Here is a 17,251-nt window from a genome sequence, read left to right on the forward strand (position 1 = left end):
ATAAAGCCTGTTCTCGATGGCTTGGCGCTTATGTCGAAGATATCAGGCGACATCACAATATAGGTTTTGGAATCTTCTGGATTACTTCCATGATGGTAGACTTTTGTGTTTATTTATGTACCTCCAATGTTTTTTTTAATTTGTTTATTGTGGACAATGCTAATAAAATAAGAAGGGACATAATGTAAATGCTTTGAGACAATGCGACGGCAAAGTTAATATTTTGAGATTTTATCCCATTTACTAGTAAGATGTTCAACAAATGTCGATTGATAACTAGACTGTGCTTGGTCCGACCGTCCTTCAACTTGGTAGAGAGTTGGTCATGACCAGCAGCTGGCCCCTATTCCTTTTAAAGTTAGTAGGTCAAAGGCCACAGTCATGGTGACCGTGGGGGTGAATACGGCATAAATATAAAAGGAGACCAGCAAGCATTATTTGACTTAGACTTTTTGGCGAATGCATCGCAACAGGTCAATGTTTTGTCTTTTCATACAAGTCATAAATGAAATAGAACAACTGCTTTCTTGCAGTTCTAACCTATGCTATTACAATATTCCGAACATTATCCGCTAATACACTACCAATAAAAGGACACAGATATGACAAGTATAACTTTATTTTATTCCAACATCTAGACATTGTATAAACACAAATTATGAAGGCATGCACAATGAGTCAATGGTGTACACACATTTTACACTAAAGTTCACTTACAGCAAATACATTACACACAAGATATTCTTAAACTATTACCGTCCCTTGGTAATGTTCACATTTATACTAAGATGTGTGATTGCTTTGGTAATGGCCTTTCAATCCAGGAACCGCTTGATCAATTATTAATAGCCATGAAATTACATTGAAACCCATTTTATTATCTCGCTTTACTGGTATATAGTTTGATTATACCACCAACCAGCTAGTTCGAATGCACTAAGATAGGCCATTAAGAGTTGCGTAAAAGAAGACAACTTAAAATTAGAAAATTTAAAATGCTTCACGAATCACTTGGAAACTTCATGTAACACGCTACTGGAGATAATATAAATTATAAGTCTTGGTTACGAAAGTGTCATGCTTTGTGTCATTTATTATTATATATAATGAGTGTATACTTGAAACATATTAATAACAATACATGCATATCCATAGGTTTTATATATATTTATTTTTTGGTCATTATTCAAGGATATTTTAATCGAGATAATTAAGCGAAAAGAGCATGACATACCTATCAAGTGAGATAAGTTAATCACTGAAGCTTAACACTGCGATAAGCTTCTACTACATCAAGACAACCTAAATAAAATACGACAGTATATTGAATAAGGCCAGCTATTCGGCGGCGACGTTTGGAGATTCTGGCGTGTTGATATTGGTCAGTGTGGCGGTGGTTTCGCCTGACGACCGGCCACTAGTGCTTATCTCCCTTTTCCTTATGATCCTTATGCTCCTTATGCTCCTTATGATCCTTCTCCTTCTGGCGGCACACGAGGACGGGGCAAGGGCTGTGGTGCACGATATAGTCGCTCACAGATCCCATCACGGTCCGACGGAACTTGCCCATGCCCCTGGTTCCCGTCACGATGAACGTGGCTTTGGATTTCTCAGCGTAGTCCACGATGGCTTGGCCTGGCTTCATATCTCCCTCGAGGCCGATGGCCTTGAACTCACCATTGATCTGCAAGAAAGGCAAATTGAAAACCAGGCCAAATTTCCATCGAAAAAGGGAAACCATCAATGAAAAAATGGATTAATCCGTTTATTTCCCTCTTTTATTACCTTTATTTTTTAATCTTCATATAGCTTTCTAAAAATTGTTCATGATGAAGAACAACACCTTATTTGATTTCTAAATCAAATCAAAATGATAAAAATTATTACTTAAAAACTTATCTTCAGCCATAAATAATAAATGCTGCGAACACAATGACTAAGATCAACGACATAAACAGTGAAAGTATCAATTTGATATTTTTCACTGTTTTGGAATTCTAGCCTATAACGTCAGAGCGCAAAGGAGTGGGACATGTTAATTTTCGTGATTTCTCACATGCTTTTGCTAATACAATTTGGCTCGCTTTTCTTAAAACTACAATTAATCATCTTCTATCCTTGAAAGCATATTACAATTTGTTGAGTTGATATTCCCCGCCTGATGAGGCAAAATAGATGCTATGGAAACCAAGCGTTGGTTATTCTAACCGAAGCATGCACTACAGCCGCGGAGTGATGGACTCTTATGAACGGTGGATATCAGATTTCAGTTTGTTTGAAAATGTTTAAAAAAGAGAAAATTGTTGCTAGCTTAAAGATTTGTCCTAGTTATCTAGTTTGTGACCCAACGTTACCCGGTTTCAAACTAATAAAATAGTTCATCATGGAAAACATACTGATTAAATTTCATATACATGGGACCGGAAATAATGCACAGATATAGCCTTAATAGTGGTTACAAGGTTCTTGTCTAAGAGTTGACCTTACGACAAAGTTTCTGACATAATATGACCTAGTTTCAAACTCATCAAAGGTTTCACCGAGGCAAATATTCTGATTAAGTTTCATAAAGATTGGAGGAATCTTCTGTCTCTGTTAAGTTCCAGCATTTCTCTTAGATTCGAGATAATTACCTGGTCTTGGACCCATGTGACCCACATTGGAAGCCTACCAAGAAACCATCAAGGCGGACATTTTGACCACAGTTTGAACAAACCCTGAATAATCAATACCACTGTTCCGAACATGACTCTTCAGGATTTGACCTAGTTTTGTTTTAAATCAAATATGTTAATGTATTAATAAAACAAACTCAATATGCGACCGGAGAATGAAGCCCATAAATATATTGACTTATTTATATTACGATCTGATTGCCTTACAAACATACCTACGAACAAAAAATGTCAATTATCGATTTTTAAATGATTTTTTAAAAACCTTAAGTGCATCCAATAGATACTTTGACTTTTTTTATGCCCTCGAAGGTGGGCATATTAAAATCGCACCGTCCGTCCGTCCGTCTGTCCGTCCGTCCGTGTGTCCGGCTCAATAACTCGTGTCCGGGCTGTAACTTTCCCTTGTATGGACAGATTTTAAAATAATTTGCCACATGTGTTCGGCATACCAAGACGACGTGTCGCGTGCAAGAACCGTGTCACTACCCCTTAATTCAAGGCCACACTTAGGTGTTTATTCACAATGGAATGCTGCATATAAGGACATAGAGTATAGGTTGTCGTGTCCGAGCTGTAACTTTCCCTTCTATGGACAGATTTTAAAATAACTTGTTTTAATTTTGTCTATGTATTTTTTATTACATGTGACATTGTTGCTTTTATGATCTAATAAACGGACTGTTATACTGAAACAGTTCCAAACAGAAAAAAGAAATTCATGTGACCCATTTTAAATCAATGATAACACCAAGGAAAACATTATTATAATTATGTTTAATATTGTTTTACCAGATATATTGCCTCCAGTATGTTCCCAAGATTTGACCTAGTTACCTAGTTTTTGACCCCATATGTCCCACTTTTGATTCACGGTGAGATTTCATCAAGGGTAACATTCTGTCCAAGAGCATAATCTGACCAATCATTACCAAGATCTAAGATTTGATTTAGCGACTTAATTTTTTATCACATGTGACCAAGTTTTAAATCTTTAGGATTCGTCACATGTAAACATTCAGATTCAGAACGATTAATATCAGACCGAATCATATGCCTCAAGAGTTTTCCATCGATAATTTTTTAAGATTTGACCCCGTGATCTTCTTCTAAACCGTATGGGGCCCACTTTTAAAAACCGTCGAGATCAATGGGAACAGTCTGACCAAGTTTGAACATAATCTGACCAATTCCTACAATATCATAGAAACGTATACGAATATTAGTGTTAAGCACGTTTCATATGATGTGTCTCGAGTTGAACAACGCTCTGCCGAAATTCTGTGGAATTCAAGAACGCGAACTTACCCCATTTTCCGTCATCTTGGAGACGAACTTTGTTTTGAGCGCGTCGAGTTTCGCATTGCATTCCGTGATCAGCTCGCTTACCCTTCCAGGACCTGTAACAGGCAGGAAAATGTTTTAAATGTTTCTACTGATTTCGTTTTCATCAAGAAATGTATCTATATACTATTGCATACTATAATATTTGAGATTAAGTGGATTTAGTACACAGTTTTGCAAAGTTATAAACATTCATATACATATGTGTTATTTTGTAAATAAATTTAATAACTTCAGCATGAGTAAGCCCTTAGAAGAATTTAAGCAGTGCTTTTCCAGTAATTGGAACTTCTGATGATATACAAGCCATACATGAAGCGAAAGCATATAGTTTCTGTAACAGTGGATGTCAACGCTCGTCTGCTTATCGATGTGAATCACGACCAATGGTTCGGCGATTTCCTACGCATAACCGTATCATCAATAGAAATAACGTTAGTATCTGCAATTTTTAGTTATTGTCAAATTTTAAATTTTAGCACGACACAAAGGCTATGACAATATGATTCTTTCTGTAAAAGAAAACGGGAGTTCAATTGTATTGTTTTACTGCTGTATCATCAATAATTGACACTTTTAATTACAAAATTTACAATTATTACATCGTAAGCATTAAATGATTTTCTTTGATATATGGCAATATCTGTAGAATTATTCTAGCAGCTCAAACTCTCTTCGCGTATCATTATTATCAGGAGAGTCTAAGACAAATCTAATGCGGTAATCAAAAGAAAAATGTCCGAATTGCACACACGCAGGTGTCCGAAAATACTGAACTTCTAAAATGATAGGTTTTAATTAGTGTTAAACGCAGTTATAGAGAAATTGTACATGGTTCACCTTTGTTTAAACATTCTCCGTTTTGTTTGCATAGTTTTCAAAATCGTTTTTAAAGGGTTATCATCAGTGAATCTGTATAGCCAGCATTAAAAGGCTATAGCAGAATCATGGTCGCCACGTTTAGTTTAACATGTACTATATAAGCATGGCAGAGATGTGTTTTAAGTGCAGCACCGAATATGTCTTACACGTGCAACTTACCGCCGTGACCTAAAACAACACATAACGGTGAATTAAACATGTTAATGATCATAGATAACATTTCAGCGAGTACAAGCATACCATAACTCCATTTGGCAAGCAAAACTTATGTTTCTCTTAAAATCCATCCTTTCAGAATTATTCAAGCGGTAGTTAAATAAGCTTGTTCTACAATTTTTTCTTAAACCTCAAAATATTTTACGATATTTCCATACATAATGCCTAGGTTACATAGGTTTGTAAAACTATAACTTGGCTGTAAAATGGCACGTGTGCACAAGGTAAGCGGTGACGCCATACATACGTACTCATCATGGTGACGTTGGTGAATGTCTCTGGGCAATGGACCGTGACCAGGTGGTTCTCGGGCTTGTGGAAGTTCTGCACATACCCTAAAAATACACAAACGATGTAAATGATCAGATCTGGCGTAGAAACGTTATATATACACATGCTGTTCTTTAGACCATGCGTTTAGATTTAGCGTCAAAATGACAATTTCTTGACAAATTGTAACTGCATATAAAACAAGAGCCGTCGTAAGACAGCGCGCTCGACTACGCCGCTTTGACTTAGAATACAGTAACGATGTAATAATACCAAGCTTGGTCTCTTTATGTCAAACCTAACTAAAATTATTCGATACATAAGGTGACTTTGATACTGCCCTCCCACCAGCCCGCCCAATGAATGACGCAAGTCATTCAAATAACTTGATTTCCCATTATGAAAATGTGGTTAAGAATATACAATGCCTTTCAAAGGAAATTAAAAAAAATCAAGGGCAATAATTTGTATTAAGGCTTAAAACGGAGTTATGTTTCTTGTTGTAAGATGGTCGTAAATAATTTTGAATTTTATTTAGTGCATTGAATGAACATTTGTTTTAATTAAAATCTCAACTTGCCCTTAACTTCTACTTGCCTAAAACTTTAACCTAAGTCAATCAGGAGCCATAACTTGTATTAAGGATATGGAATTATGTAACCACATTGGGTGATGGTCCTGAACAATTGTGTGAAATATTTAGTCAATTGAATGAAGGGTATAGAAGTTATTAAACAATATCCTAACCTGCCCTAAAACTTTAACCTAAGTTCCATAATCAATCAGGGGCCATAATTTGTATAAAAGATAATATGGAGTTATCTCACCTCATTATGTGATGGCTCTGAACATCTGTGTGAAGTATTAAGTCAATTGAATGAATGGTATTGGAGTTTAAAGTGAAAATCCCAACTTGCCCTAAAACTTTAACCTGCCCTAAAACTTTAACCTAAGTCAATCAGGGGCCATAACTTGTATTAAGGATTATATGGAGTTATGTAACCTCATTGTGTGATGGTCCTGAACAACTGTGTGAAGTATTAAGTCAATTGAACAAAGGATATAGAAGTTATTAATAAATATCCCAACTTGCCCTAAAACTTTAACCTAAGTTCCATAGTCAATCAGGGGCCATAATCTGTGTAAAGAATAATATGGAGTTATCTAATCTCATCATGTGATGTCCCTGAACAACTGCGTGACGTATTAAGTCAATTGAATGTAGGGTATTGGACTTATAAGTGAAAATCCCAACTTGCCCTAAAACTTTAACCGGACGCCGACACTGTTGTTTACGTTGTTTATATTTTAAACGTTCTATACATAAACTTAAAAACTGATAAAATTCAAAGTTGTATATACTATCTCCGTATCATCAGATCATTTGGAGCTGTATTTCACTACAACCCTGTATTTTATTTCTTCAAATAGATAGGAGGTATAAAGGCGAAAACAATTTTTATTAAGTTTTTGATTTTTCTGTCATATTTTATTTCTGCAAAATATGACCTTGTTGAATTCAGGAATAAGCCAGTCTAGACTTGAAGCATCTTAACAAGATCCTGACAATATGCAACCAGTCTGCACGTCAAGAGAGGCAGAAGCGATAAGCAGTGAGACAGCGGGAAGGGATTAATAGTCCTACTTGACATTGCTTGGAATAGAACGACTGATTTGCTAGGATTGTTCGCAGTATCGGCAATCAGATATAAACATGTTCTCATATATTTTGACTCTTGTCTAATTGTATTATGTTTTGCACTTTTATCGTTCATGTAGTCATCGTTAATACTGCTTTAGCGAGCCTTACCTTACAGTACATCGCTTATCATACAGTACGGTGTCAGGGGCGCATCCATGAGTTGACGTTAAAGAGGGCGTACCTTGGGGGCGTAATCTTTAGATTTGCACCCCTTCCTCCGTCTCTTTAGTCCAAAATGGTGCATTTTGGGCGTACTGTATTACTCATTCATTGAAATATTGAGTAAACTTTGGCAATATGGGGCGGGGTGGGGTGGGGTGGGGCGGGTGCATCCCCAACCCCCTAGCCCGCTTTTGGGTGCGGAAATATGTAATTGTTCTGATTGAAAGGGCAGGGAAATCGGTTTGTTGTTGATGACTTATAAAATCATGTAAAAACAGTCGCTGTATCGGACACTGAGTTATGAATGGACTATGGAAATGTGAAATGTATATGGTTTGCTCGCATGCTGCTTTTTGAAACAAAATCATTAACCATGTCTTGCGAAATATATCTACCTCCACTACATGCTGAGTTTGTGGCGTTCAAGATCTTTCTTGCGTGAAATAAATGTCAAATGTTTACAATGTCTGCATGAATGTTTTATCAACAAGTTGAGAGCATAAATTAGCTGCAAAACTCTCAATGACACAGACATGTTGTAGACATTAAATAGTATAATGGAAGAACCCATGTCCACTAAAAGGGGTGGGTGGGTGCTTACACACTGCGTTGAAACCAACAAGATTAATCTTATGAGAAAAAACTAACCCTTCGGACCTTCAAAGCGTTAAGGTTTTCAAGACTTGCAGAATGTTAGCTTAAACTTGCATATCGATCATGCTTAGTCAAGAAAGTAAAGACTAATCAGAAATCGTGTGTTTACTTTGATCGTAGATTGTTTCTTTAATCTCACCAGAACTGTTTTTCAGCAGTATTTACTTCTTAACATGGCACTTATACATGGAAAAAGAGGATTTACATTAAAGTAAAGTGAAAACCGAATGATTGAAGTATGTGAAGATTATCTTCGGAATATTCTCTTGCAAAGCTACTCCAAGGGTCAGCCAATATCGCACTGACAAAATTGCAGCACTTGTGGTGAACGAATTTCATGGATTGAATCAAACCAGTATTTACTTATTGATACACATCTTAAAACAATTCTTTGAATTCTAAATCTAGGTTTAGAATCTGATAGAATGTTTCCATGTGATCTGGCCATCGAGAATAAATTTGACATTTATGTGAGGTTCACGATCGGTTTAATCTTAGATTTTCTGCAATGGCCAGATCACAATACATTCACAAGCGCTGCAAGATAAAATCAATTTCGCAATCTTAAATGTTTCATGGAAATATAATAATGACTTGGGACAAAGATGGACTATCCTTTAATACGGAAAACACTTAGGTGACGTTTTAGTCAATATTTTACCTGTATTTTAAACCGAAAGTGAAATGAGATCGAAAGTTAAAGTAGACCAAACGATTTATAAAATAATTTATTTTAAGAGCCTGGGCCATCAATATATATGAGCATTCTTCTATACCATCCAAGCCATGTTATAAAACTAGACAAAAGTATACTTTCATATGAAAATGGTCTCAAAGTGATTACCAGGAACAAAAACATGAACATACAAACAAACTTGTTAATCACAATGCTATCAAAAGCAAACTCGTGTACAAACTATTTAAAACCCCTTTTACCTAGATAATCTATCTTCTGATTGGCCATTAATGAAAACATGGACCAATAATTACTGGATTAGGTTTTCAATACTCTGTAAGACACCTTCTATCTCTTATAAGCGTTGTTACTCTGTGCTTTGATAATATTTTAAAGGGGCTGTACTCCGTATGATGAAGTAGCGGGAAAAAAAGAGAAAATTGTCGAAAACTGACTTTAACTTGGTATCGATGTGTACAAAGCATTGAAACTTACTTCATACTGAAGTCACACATAGTTTACAATTAATTTATTTTTCGCAGGTATTTCGTATTTTTCCATTAAAAAAGATTACAAGGTATGTCTACCTAGTAGAATTCATTCCTTATGCGTGATTGGCTAGTCGATGTTATCACGTGATGTTACCAAGTTAGGTTTATAGCTAAATATTACAACCGTTTATGGTAAGCCTTCGTAGCGCAGAGGATACAACACTGGACTGCAATTTTGGCGACACCGGTTAGAACCCAGTCTCCGACTCAATTTTTCTTTACATTTTGGTAGTTTTTTTTTACAATTATGATATCAAAGAGTAAAACACTTTAATGAATAATTGTCTTGAGATTCGTTACAGAAAAAACTTTTTTTGGTGCCAACCTGGTGTACAGTCCCCTTAAAGTCTGAAAAGACATGAACTGAAATGAACATTTGACTTTGGATTAAAACCTGACTTTTTGCACAAAATACGTAAATTATGTCGAAGATAAGGACTGTTTAGGTGAAATACGGTAAGATAAGACCCTACTGGAGAGTGTTTTTCCTTACACATTTGTACTATCACTGTCACTTGAGCTAATCGTTAATGCAAACACGCAAGGAGGGGATGATTTATACGTTCATCCACAGCTTGTTGTTTAGAAAGTATTTATAGAAGAACATAAATCAGATACCTGTCAGTCATCAAAACAAGTAATACAATTTATTGCTTCCCTCGGTTTGGAGTTTGAAGTTATCAAAGGAGCATTTCTTTAGTGGCTCTTGACAATATCATATAGAGTATGCTTACTCTCTATCTTGTGTATCAGAATGTTATAAATAATGTCCAATCCTTCAGTGTTCGTGTGTGGCACTTGACACGGCTGCTTTATAGATATGTATGCTGTATATAGCTCCATAGACGTTGTCTTGAAAGGCACACAAAACAAAATACATAAAAGAAAACAATAACAGTCACTTCAAAATGTATCGAATCGATTTTATATGGAAGCCATTTTATCTTTTATCTTTTATTTGCAAAAAGACAGCACGTGCTGCATTTTATAGTGTTGCCATATCAGATGTAATATGATATCACATAAATAAATGGAGAGAGTTGATTGACGGAAAAAAAACAGACAGTTAGGATGAAAATAGCAGTCTTCATATATTCATATGTTAGAATGTAATACTATGTTATAGAGTCACTCCCCGAAATAACATGATAACATCCTCATTATCGATGCCGAAGTTCAACTAGGTTCAACTGTTCTCAAATGAAGTTTTCGAGATAAGGGCGCACGTAGCAACGTCTACATAATTATCTGATCGCCTGATATCAAACTCATAGCCTAGTTAATGAATAAATTAACAGCAATACGTTAAAGGGGCACACTATCAGTTTATGCAATTCTATTTTTTTATGTTACACATTTGACTGTAATGAATACAAGAAAGCATATGATTTCAGTACAGATCATAATAATAGCGAAAATTTTGCGCTTTTAACTTGATATTTTGTGGCCACGTAGCTATTTATCGAAATGTTTTTACTACAGCTTATACTTTTATCTGAACATGCATCATATGCCTTTTTGTTTGTTTTGATCAATAAAGTCAATTTGAACCACTTTGAATCTCGGATCCTCCTTTTCGAAATAAGGACGTGAAATGTACGGCATGAGGTCTTCACAAATGAACAATTATTGCGCTCAGGAAAAAAACAAGGCAAATGTAAAATATATATTTAATTTGGCCGAAATAATAGGCTGCTACATTGAAAAAAACTATTGACTTATATTTCAAGCTCATTTCTAAATCAGCCAAACAAAAACCAACGTCCAAACCGGATTAAAACTAAAGAACAAGTGAGAAAGGCGCCAAATGAAGAAGGGCGGACAAATGATTCCAAGGCAATGAGAAAGAGCTGTTATGTTACACAACAACCCATGTGCATGTTAGTATACAATGATAGGCTAAGAGAATACATATTTCCTCATGAACATAAAGTATATTATTTTGTCTAGTATCCATTTAGATTACATACTAGAATGTCTTTATGAGCGCGTTCACTTGCCATTTTCGTCTGATGGAGGTTAGTTGCATGCAAATATCATAAACTATACCACAAAGATGTTTATTCCTTATCAAGTTAACTGTTTTTTATTTCCTTTACAAGTTTATAAGTCTTAAAATGCGAGGTAATTTGTATACGTATGGCGTTTGCATTGAGAAACCGGTGTCTAGTTCCGGATTTAGCATGTTTAGGAGACATGAATTCGAGAAGCCAAAGAAAGGCTTACTCATATCGATTCAATGAGTTCTGCAAAATGTCTTTTGAACTGTTGCTCGAAACAACAGGACTCTTTTAAAAATACCGAAAGTTCACCATGAACGAATAACGGAAGCATAAGTTTCGAGTCCATCCGGATAAGTAGACAATACCATTCATTTTAATAAATAACATTATGTTTTCCCCGGTTATATGAGGGACGAACAGTTAAACTCATCCCGCAACATCTTCGTCCAGATAAATACAATAAAGGACTGGCATATAAAACGTACAGACGGTTTGGTTAACGAAGTTTGTCTCTACGTGAAATGCATCGGAAACCACACTGACGTAAAAACTGGATATAATAATAGTTGTTCTATCTTAAATGATACATTTGATAAGATGATTCCCCATAATTTAATAAAAGTGCTTTTCTGAGTCTTGAGTCTAGACTCGAACTTGAGACTCATCGTAGGCAGGGGCCCTGGCTTTCTCCGGTGAAAATTTATCAGTGCTGTCTGCGCGGTTTGACACGGGTCCAGGAACAAATATACGTCAAATACAGTATAGGTTCACATGCTATAGGAGGCCATATACCTAGCAAGCTTCGTACGATGATTGTATTATCACTCATGTGATGTTGTCGTTAGATATTTAAGAGACAGGTTCAAACGTTCACGAGAAGATAACAAATCGTGCGTTCATGATAATGTTGAAAGAGACTGCCGTGGAAAAACTGGGAGTATTTCTCATCTTAAAATATAACCAATACAGGCAAACCCCGTTGGCTCGAACTCGATTGGCTCGATTTATTTAGTCGCTCGAACTGGATGTAAAGCACCGGTTTCTTTCAACTGAATGTAAGCATTCTCGCCTGGCTCGAATTTTCCGAGGCTCCAGGTATTTTCGCCGGACCGGTCCATGTGAGTTCGAGCACACGGGGTTCGACTGTATCTGCAACTAAAAGACGCCATAAGCCTTCACTTTAGAGGCCATTGATAAGTAGTGATTGTCACAGACTGATTGTCACAGACTGATTGTCACAGACTGATTGTCACAAGACTGATTGTCACAAGACTGATTGTCACAAGACTGATTGTCACAGACTGATTGTCACAGACCCGTCAACGGAGACGTTTAGAATGTGATGCATTGTTGGAACACTCAAACCTTTGTCACAAGTATTTTGGCTATTAGCTATCTTCATTATCCCAACGATTACATATGAATGAAATGGGTTGTTTCAATGCATTCTTATGAACTAAATAATGTTTTTAACAAAGGTTATAGCTTGCTATTCGTTTTTTTATTAGTAAGTTGCATTTAATAGATTTGTTTGTAAAATCTAGAGCGTATAATAAAACGTATACAATAGTATGCTCAAAATAGTTTTCGAATACTTAGAAATATTTTAAAGTCCATGAAACAAACGGCAAAAACATTACTTTAAACATGTACCAATAGCACTTAAGGCAATGTAGAATGATCATTACTTTTGTTTGGTGAAATGAAATAACATACAGAAGACGGTCAACGGAACCCAGAACCAAAACCCATCAAAGGGGCTACGCTATCCAAACGGAAATGGAATAATCTTCTATATCCGTCGGGCAATGACACAAAAACGGCAAGTACAGTGCGACATTTATCTGTCAACGTATCATACCAGGATATGTAAATAACCTTATTCATAGTATAATGCATTTCCACTCCTTGTTCAAAAGATTATTGATTTGTTTTCTTTTAAACAAGATCAGAGTAGCGATATGATTCTGTAAAACATTACACTGTAGACATAACAGTTCACTGTCAAGAGGCGAGGGATCACCAAACGTTCCTTTTGTTTAGTTTTTGTCTCAGAATCAGATTATTTTGTTATCCATGTCTTTAAAAGGTCACATAAGATAACTTACTATAGAACAGATCTTAAATTTTAGGAAAACACCAACATATCATTTTTCTTACAGCATTGGTAACGCTTTTAGCCATAAATATCACTTTTCGATCCGAAATATGATATTTTGTCATCAGTCTTGTATCATTGGTTTGAAGACATTTACACAAACATGGCTAGTTCCAAGCCATACATAACAGCAAGTTGTCAGAACAGTCAATCAATGGGAGTGCAGCTTTAAACATATGATACAGCATGTCGCACTTGCAGGAGTTCACGTATTCACGAGTTGAAATTAAACTAGTGTACTAGAAGCCGTACATAGTGTTGGTGTTGAACTGTCTCATTGAGGGACAGATGTTCTACTACTGTGTCGATGTCTCGAAAACACATCTGATTTTTATTTAAGCCATAACTTACATAGAATATATAGTTAGATGGGTTCAGAAGGTAACGTTATTTTTTTCGAAACATGAGATTATAAAGCGCTGTACGGACATATACGAGGTCTTATCTGAACAAATCGAAATCCGGCATGATATTGAATCTTTTTTTGCGTAATATCCGGCTTGCTAAGGAAATACCACCTCTAAGATATCCGAGTTCCTGTTCTGCCGTCATGTACCATCAACTGCCCCCAATTGATCTCAGTAAGTGTATTGTATCGTTAAAAGCTGAAACCTCCCTTGATGCCATTTTTTCAATTGTTTCATCAACATTGATTTGTCTGTAACATAATTTTGTTTCATAAACAATAACAATGATTATAGATCAGATAGATAAATGAGCTTGGTGCCAAGATCCTGTTTTTGTTGAACTATTGTTTAGAGACGATTTTACTGCGCCCATTGTTATTTGACATTATATTCAGGAAGGTATACCGCAGTTGCACCCTTAACCATACTGCACGGTTTATGATGTTCAACGACTTTTAGCTAAAATTCTTTGAGAACATAGTTTGTTCGCCGGCTCAATTTTCACAATGCACTTGATCGATGAATGTTTCTTAACCGCAACTTCTAACTTTAACGTATATAACTGCTTCAACATTAACTTCCAAAAACATTAGATACATGGTTTGTATATACAGGTATATTAATTAAAAAAAACTTTGCTACATACAACAATTAATATTAATCATACACTCGCAGCTCGATACAGCGTTCTACCTTCAGGACAGATCAATATTTAATCGGGTTGAACTTGCGTTCAAACATTGCCAGTTCAGTAAACCTAAATACAATAGTATGGACACCGGTTAAAATTATATGGTAAATATTACAAAATAACACATATACAAACAAAAAACAAGTGTTCAAAGGCCTTTTTAGAAATAAAGATAAAATAGAATTTCCTACAAAACAAAAATCAATGGATGCAATGTAGACTTTCTTCGTGTCATTTAACATCACAATAGCGTGTATATAAGCAGTATAAATGATCATTTTGAGGTAGTTTTTCCACTATTATTTGGTATACCGTCTTCTAAAACAAGCTATAAAGGCAATTCAATTCAAATCAATACTTTACTGCATACAATAATGAAGATATATGCATACGAGCATAAATAGATAATGAGGAAAATATATACACAATTAATTGATGAATAAACATGATCATGGTTAACAAACCATTTAACGATAAAAACGTAGAAAATCAAGCCGTTATATTGATAGGTAGGCAATATAGATTATTGATTCACTGCCACGATTCCACTATTGACCTGAACAGGTATGCAATTCAGACGGTTAATTAACTACCATGTGTACAGGATAACCTTACATTGCTCTCTGACAATTTGTAAACACACTGTGTTAGCCAAGCGAAGAAAATATAATATCATGAAAATAATTAATGCATTCAACGTTCGTCAGTTTAGCATAAAGCTAAGTACTGTGTTACTAGAAGTTATTTTCTTCGATGCATATATTTCATGCCGACCTGCATGTATGTATTTTTATACACACACTCTTGCATCATAAGAGGTTTAAGTATGAGGAAATACTGAGTCAAGCAAGAATGTAAACGAACTTACAGTCGAAAGCCAAAAATGCATGCTCGCTGTCATCTACACATAACACAACGGTACGAGTATCCTTGGAAGCCATGTTTGCCATCGACCTTCACAAACGATAATGTCCAGTTTATAAACCAGTGGAAATGTACACGCTGTTAAAACTGTGCCTTGTATCGCGGATGTACACACTATTAAACAGAGCGTCCCCTTCCTTGTAACGCGATCTATACAGCAGTTAAAGCAAATACCACACGACTCTGCTGTACAGATACCGTTAAAGCTGTAATGTATAGTATGGAAAGAAGCAGACGGGAGTCTGGTTTATGTTAGCTTTATGAAATACTCGATAAGGTGGGATGGAAACAATCAGATCGATATTTAGCTGTTAAGTTAAAGTTCGGTCGCGATTGTAGTTGAGCTGGAAATACGATCATTAGAGTATGAAGGGTATGCGTAATATAAATGATAATAACAAAAAATGATTATATTATGTTACTGGTTTATGAATAATTTAAATGGCACGTTAATGCCTCACTGAATATCAACAAAAGAATCGGCACTATGGCACACATGCATGACATCTATTTAGGCCAATATAAATTTATTGCTAGATTTTCATCCATTTTTTAAATAGTGGAGGGGTGACCTTTTTGTCTTAGATGACTGTTTTATTGTTGATTATGTCATGCTCTCTCTCATTGCATAAGGGACCATATACATGTGTTTCTAAACAAACCACGAACACGATCGTAAACATTATCTTTATTTTATATGTGAAAGTTATACATCGACACCGTAGGTATAAATTAACGCAGTTCCCTAAAACACGGAGCGGTACGCAAATTATAGAGACACTAGTTCAACATTTTTTATTTGAGTCAAAAAGATTTAAAGGGCTGTGGAAAAAAGAAGGGGTGGGTGGGGATGAAAATCTTGCAATTAAAACTTTAGTCGCCTTATCCATTTTAAGAGATGGCGTAACTTAGGGGCGCAATCATTTGACATGTGCCCCACAGTCAGAACCGAAAGTTATATGGTTAAAAATGTTGGCAGCGGGGTAAGGGGGCACTCGCACAATATTTGTTTAACAATTAAAATGGTGCAAAATGAGCGTATATTTTAACTTTTTCCCGATATTGACATGAAAGAAAATGTGATTAGTTTAGGGGGGGGGCGCCGGGCGCCCCCCCCCCCGCCCCCTCCACACACACACATCCATTGATTCCACTGGTGCGTTACCTACACTAGCGTCGTGTGTAGCAAATACTCATCGAACTATTAATGTTTTTATTCGAGCACACATTTAAAAGTATTTTATTTGGTCGCAGAGAGACTACTGTGTTTGACACGGAGAACGTGTTAAAGGAGTTACGCATCCTTAGAGAACAATTACGAGGTACCCAATAGACGGATACGACTCTCAGTTTTGCTCAAGTCCCAAAATAAAAGTTGTAGTTGAATTGAATTTAAAAGATAGTATATCTTGTGTTGAAAACAGTATGTGTTTTTTAAATGGTATTAACGTTTTTCCCCGGTTTGAGCACATTGAATAAGTGTTTTATTTTCAAGTTTTCGCTCGTATTGTCAAAATATGACTTCAATGACAAAAAAGTTTTAGTCTGAAATATACGCAGTCCGATGAGTAAGGCGAACACTTGTCATCGGGTCAGGAGTCGTCCAAAAATTGCTTTATATGAACACAAATTCAAACAATTAGTCAAAAGTCGCTGCGGATTACGTTGCATGTTCCCTATAGTCAGAGCTAGGTCCGAATTATAAACTGCACCCCTTCATACTTTGATTAGAGTATTAATCGTATACAAGTTAATTGAATATCAATTCTTATATGAAGGAAAGTTTCGTTTTAGCCGGCCGTTCCACAAATAAAAATACATACAGGCAATGTCGTGTCAAATACACAGCCCTAAACTTTAACCGCAAACAGTTATCAATTATTATTTAACAACATATAGATCAATCTAGCAGGATACTGGAAAAGAGAATCGTTTA

At 35.8% G+C, this 17,251-nt stretch overlaps 1 protein-coding gene across 6 annotated transcripts in view; it reads right to left on the minus strand.

Moving 5' to 3' along the window:
- Positions 1–603: 603 nt before the first annotated feature.
- Positions 604–17,251, minus strand: part of LOC128217614 (universal stress protein in QAH/OAS sulfhydrylase 3'region-like) — a 119,158-nt gene continuing 102,510 nt past the window's right edge. For 5 of the 6 annotated variants that reach the window (XM_052924877.1, XM_052924873.1, XM_052924878.1 and 2 more), the window contains exons 2-4: positions 5,369–5,452; positions 3,984–4,075; positions 604–1,684 (exon numbers count right to left, since the gene is read on the minus strand). In XM_052924877.1, coding sequence (XP_052780837.1) covers positions 1,418–1,684; positions 3,984–4,075; positions 5,369–5,452 — 443 coding nt within the window. In that variant the 3' untranslated portion in view covers positions 604–1,417. Of the gene's footprint in view, positions 1,685–3,983; positions 4,076–5,368; positions 5,453–15,259; positions 15,538–17,251 lie in introns of those variants that run through there. The other variant, XM_052924872.1, reaches the window with a different exon arrangement.

Source organism: Mya arenaria, chromosome 14 (genome assembly GCF_026914265.1).
Source record: "Mya arenaria isolate MELC-2E11 chromosome 14, ASM2691426v1".
In the NCBI taxonomy this organism is placed as follows: domain Eukaryota; kingdom Metazoa; phylum Mollusca; class Bivalvia; order Myida; family Myidae; genus Mya; species Mya arenaria.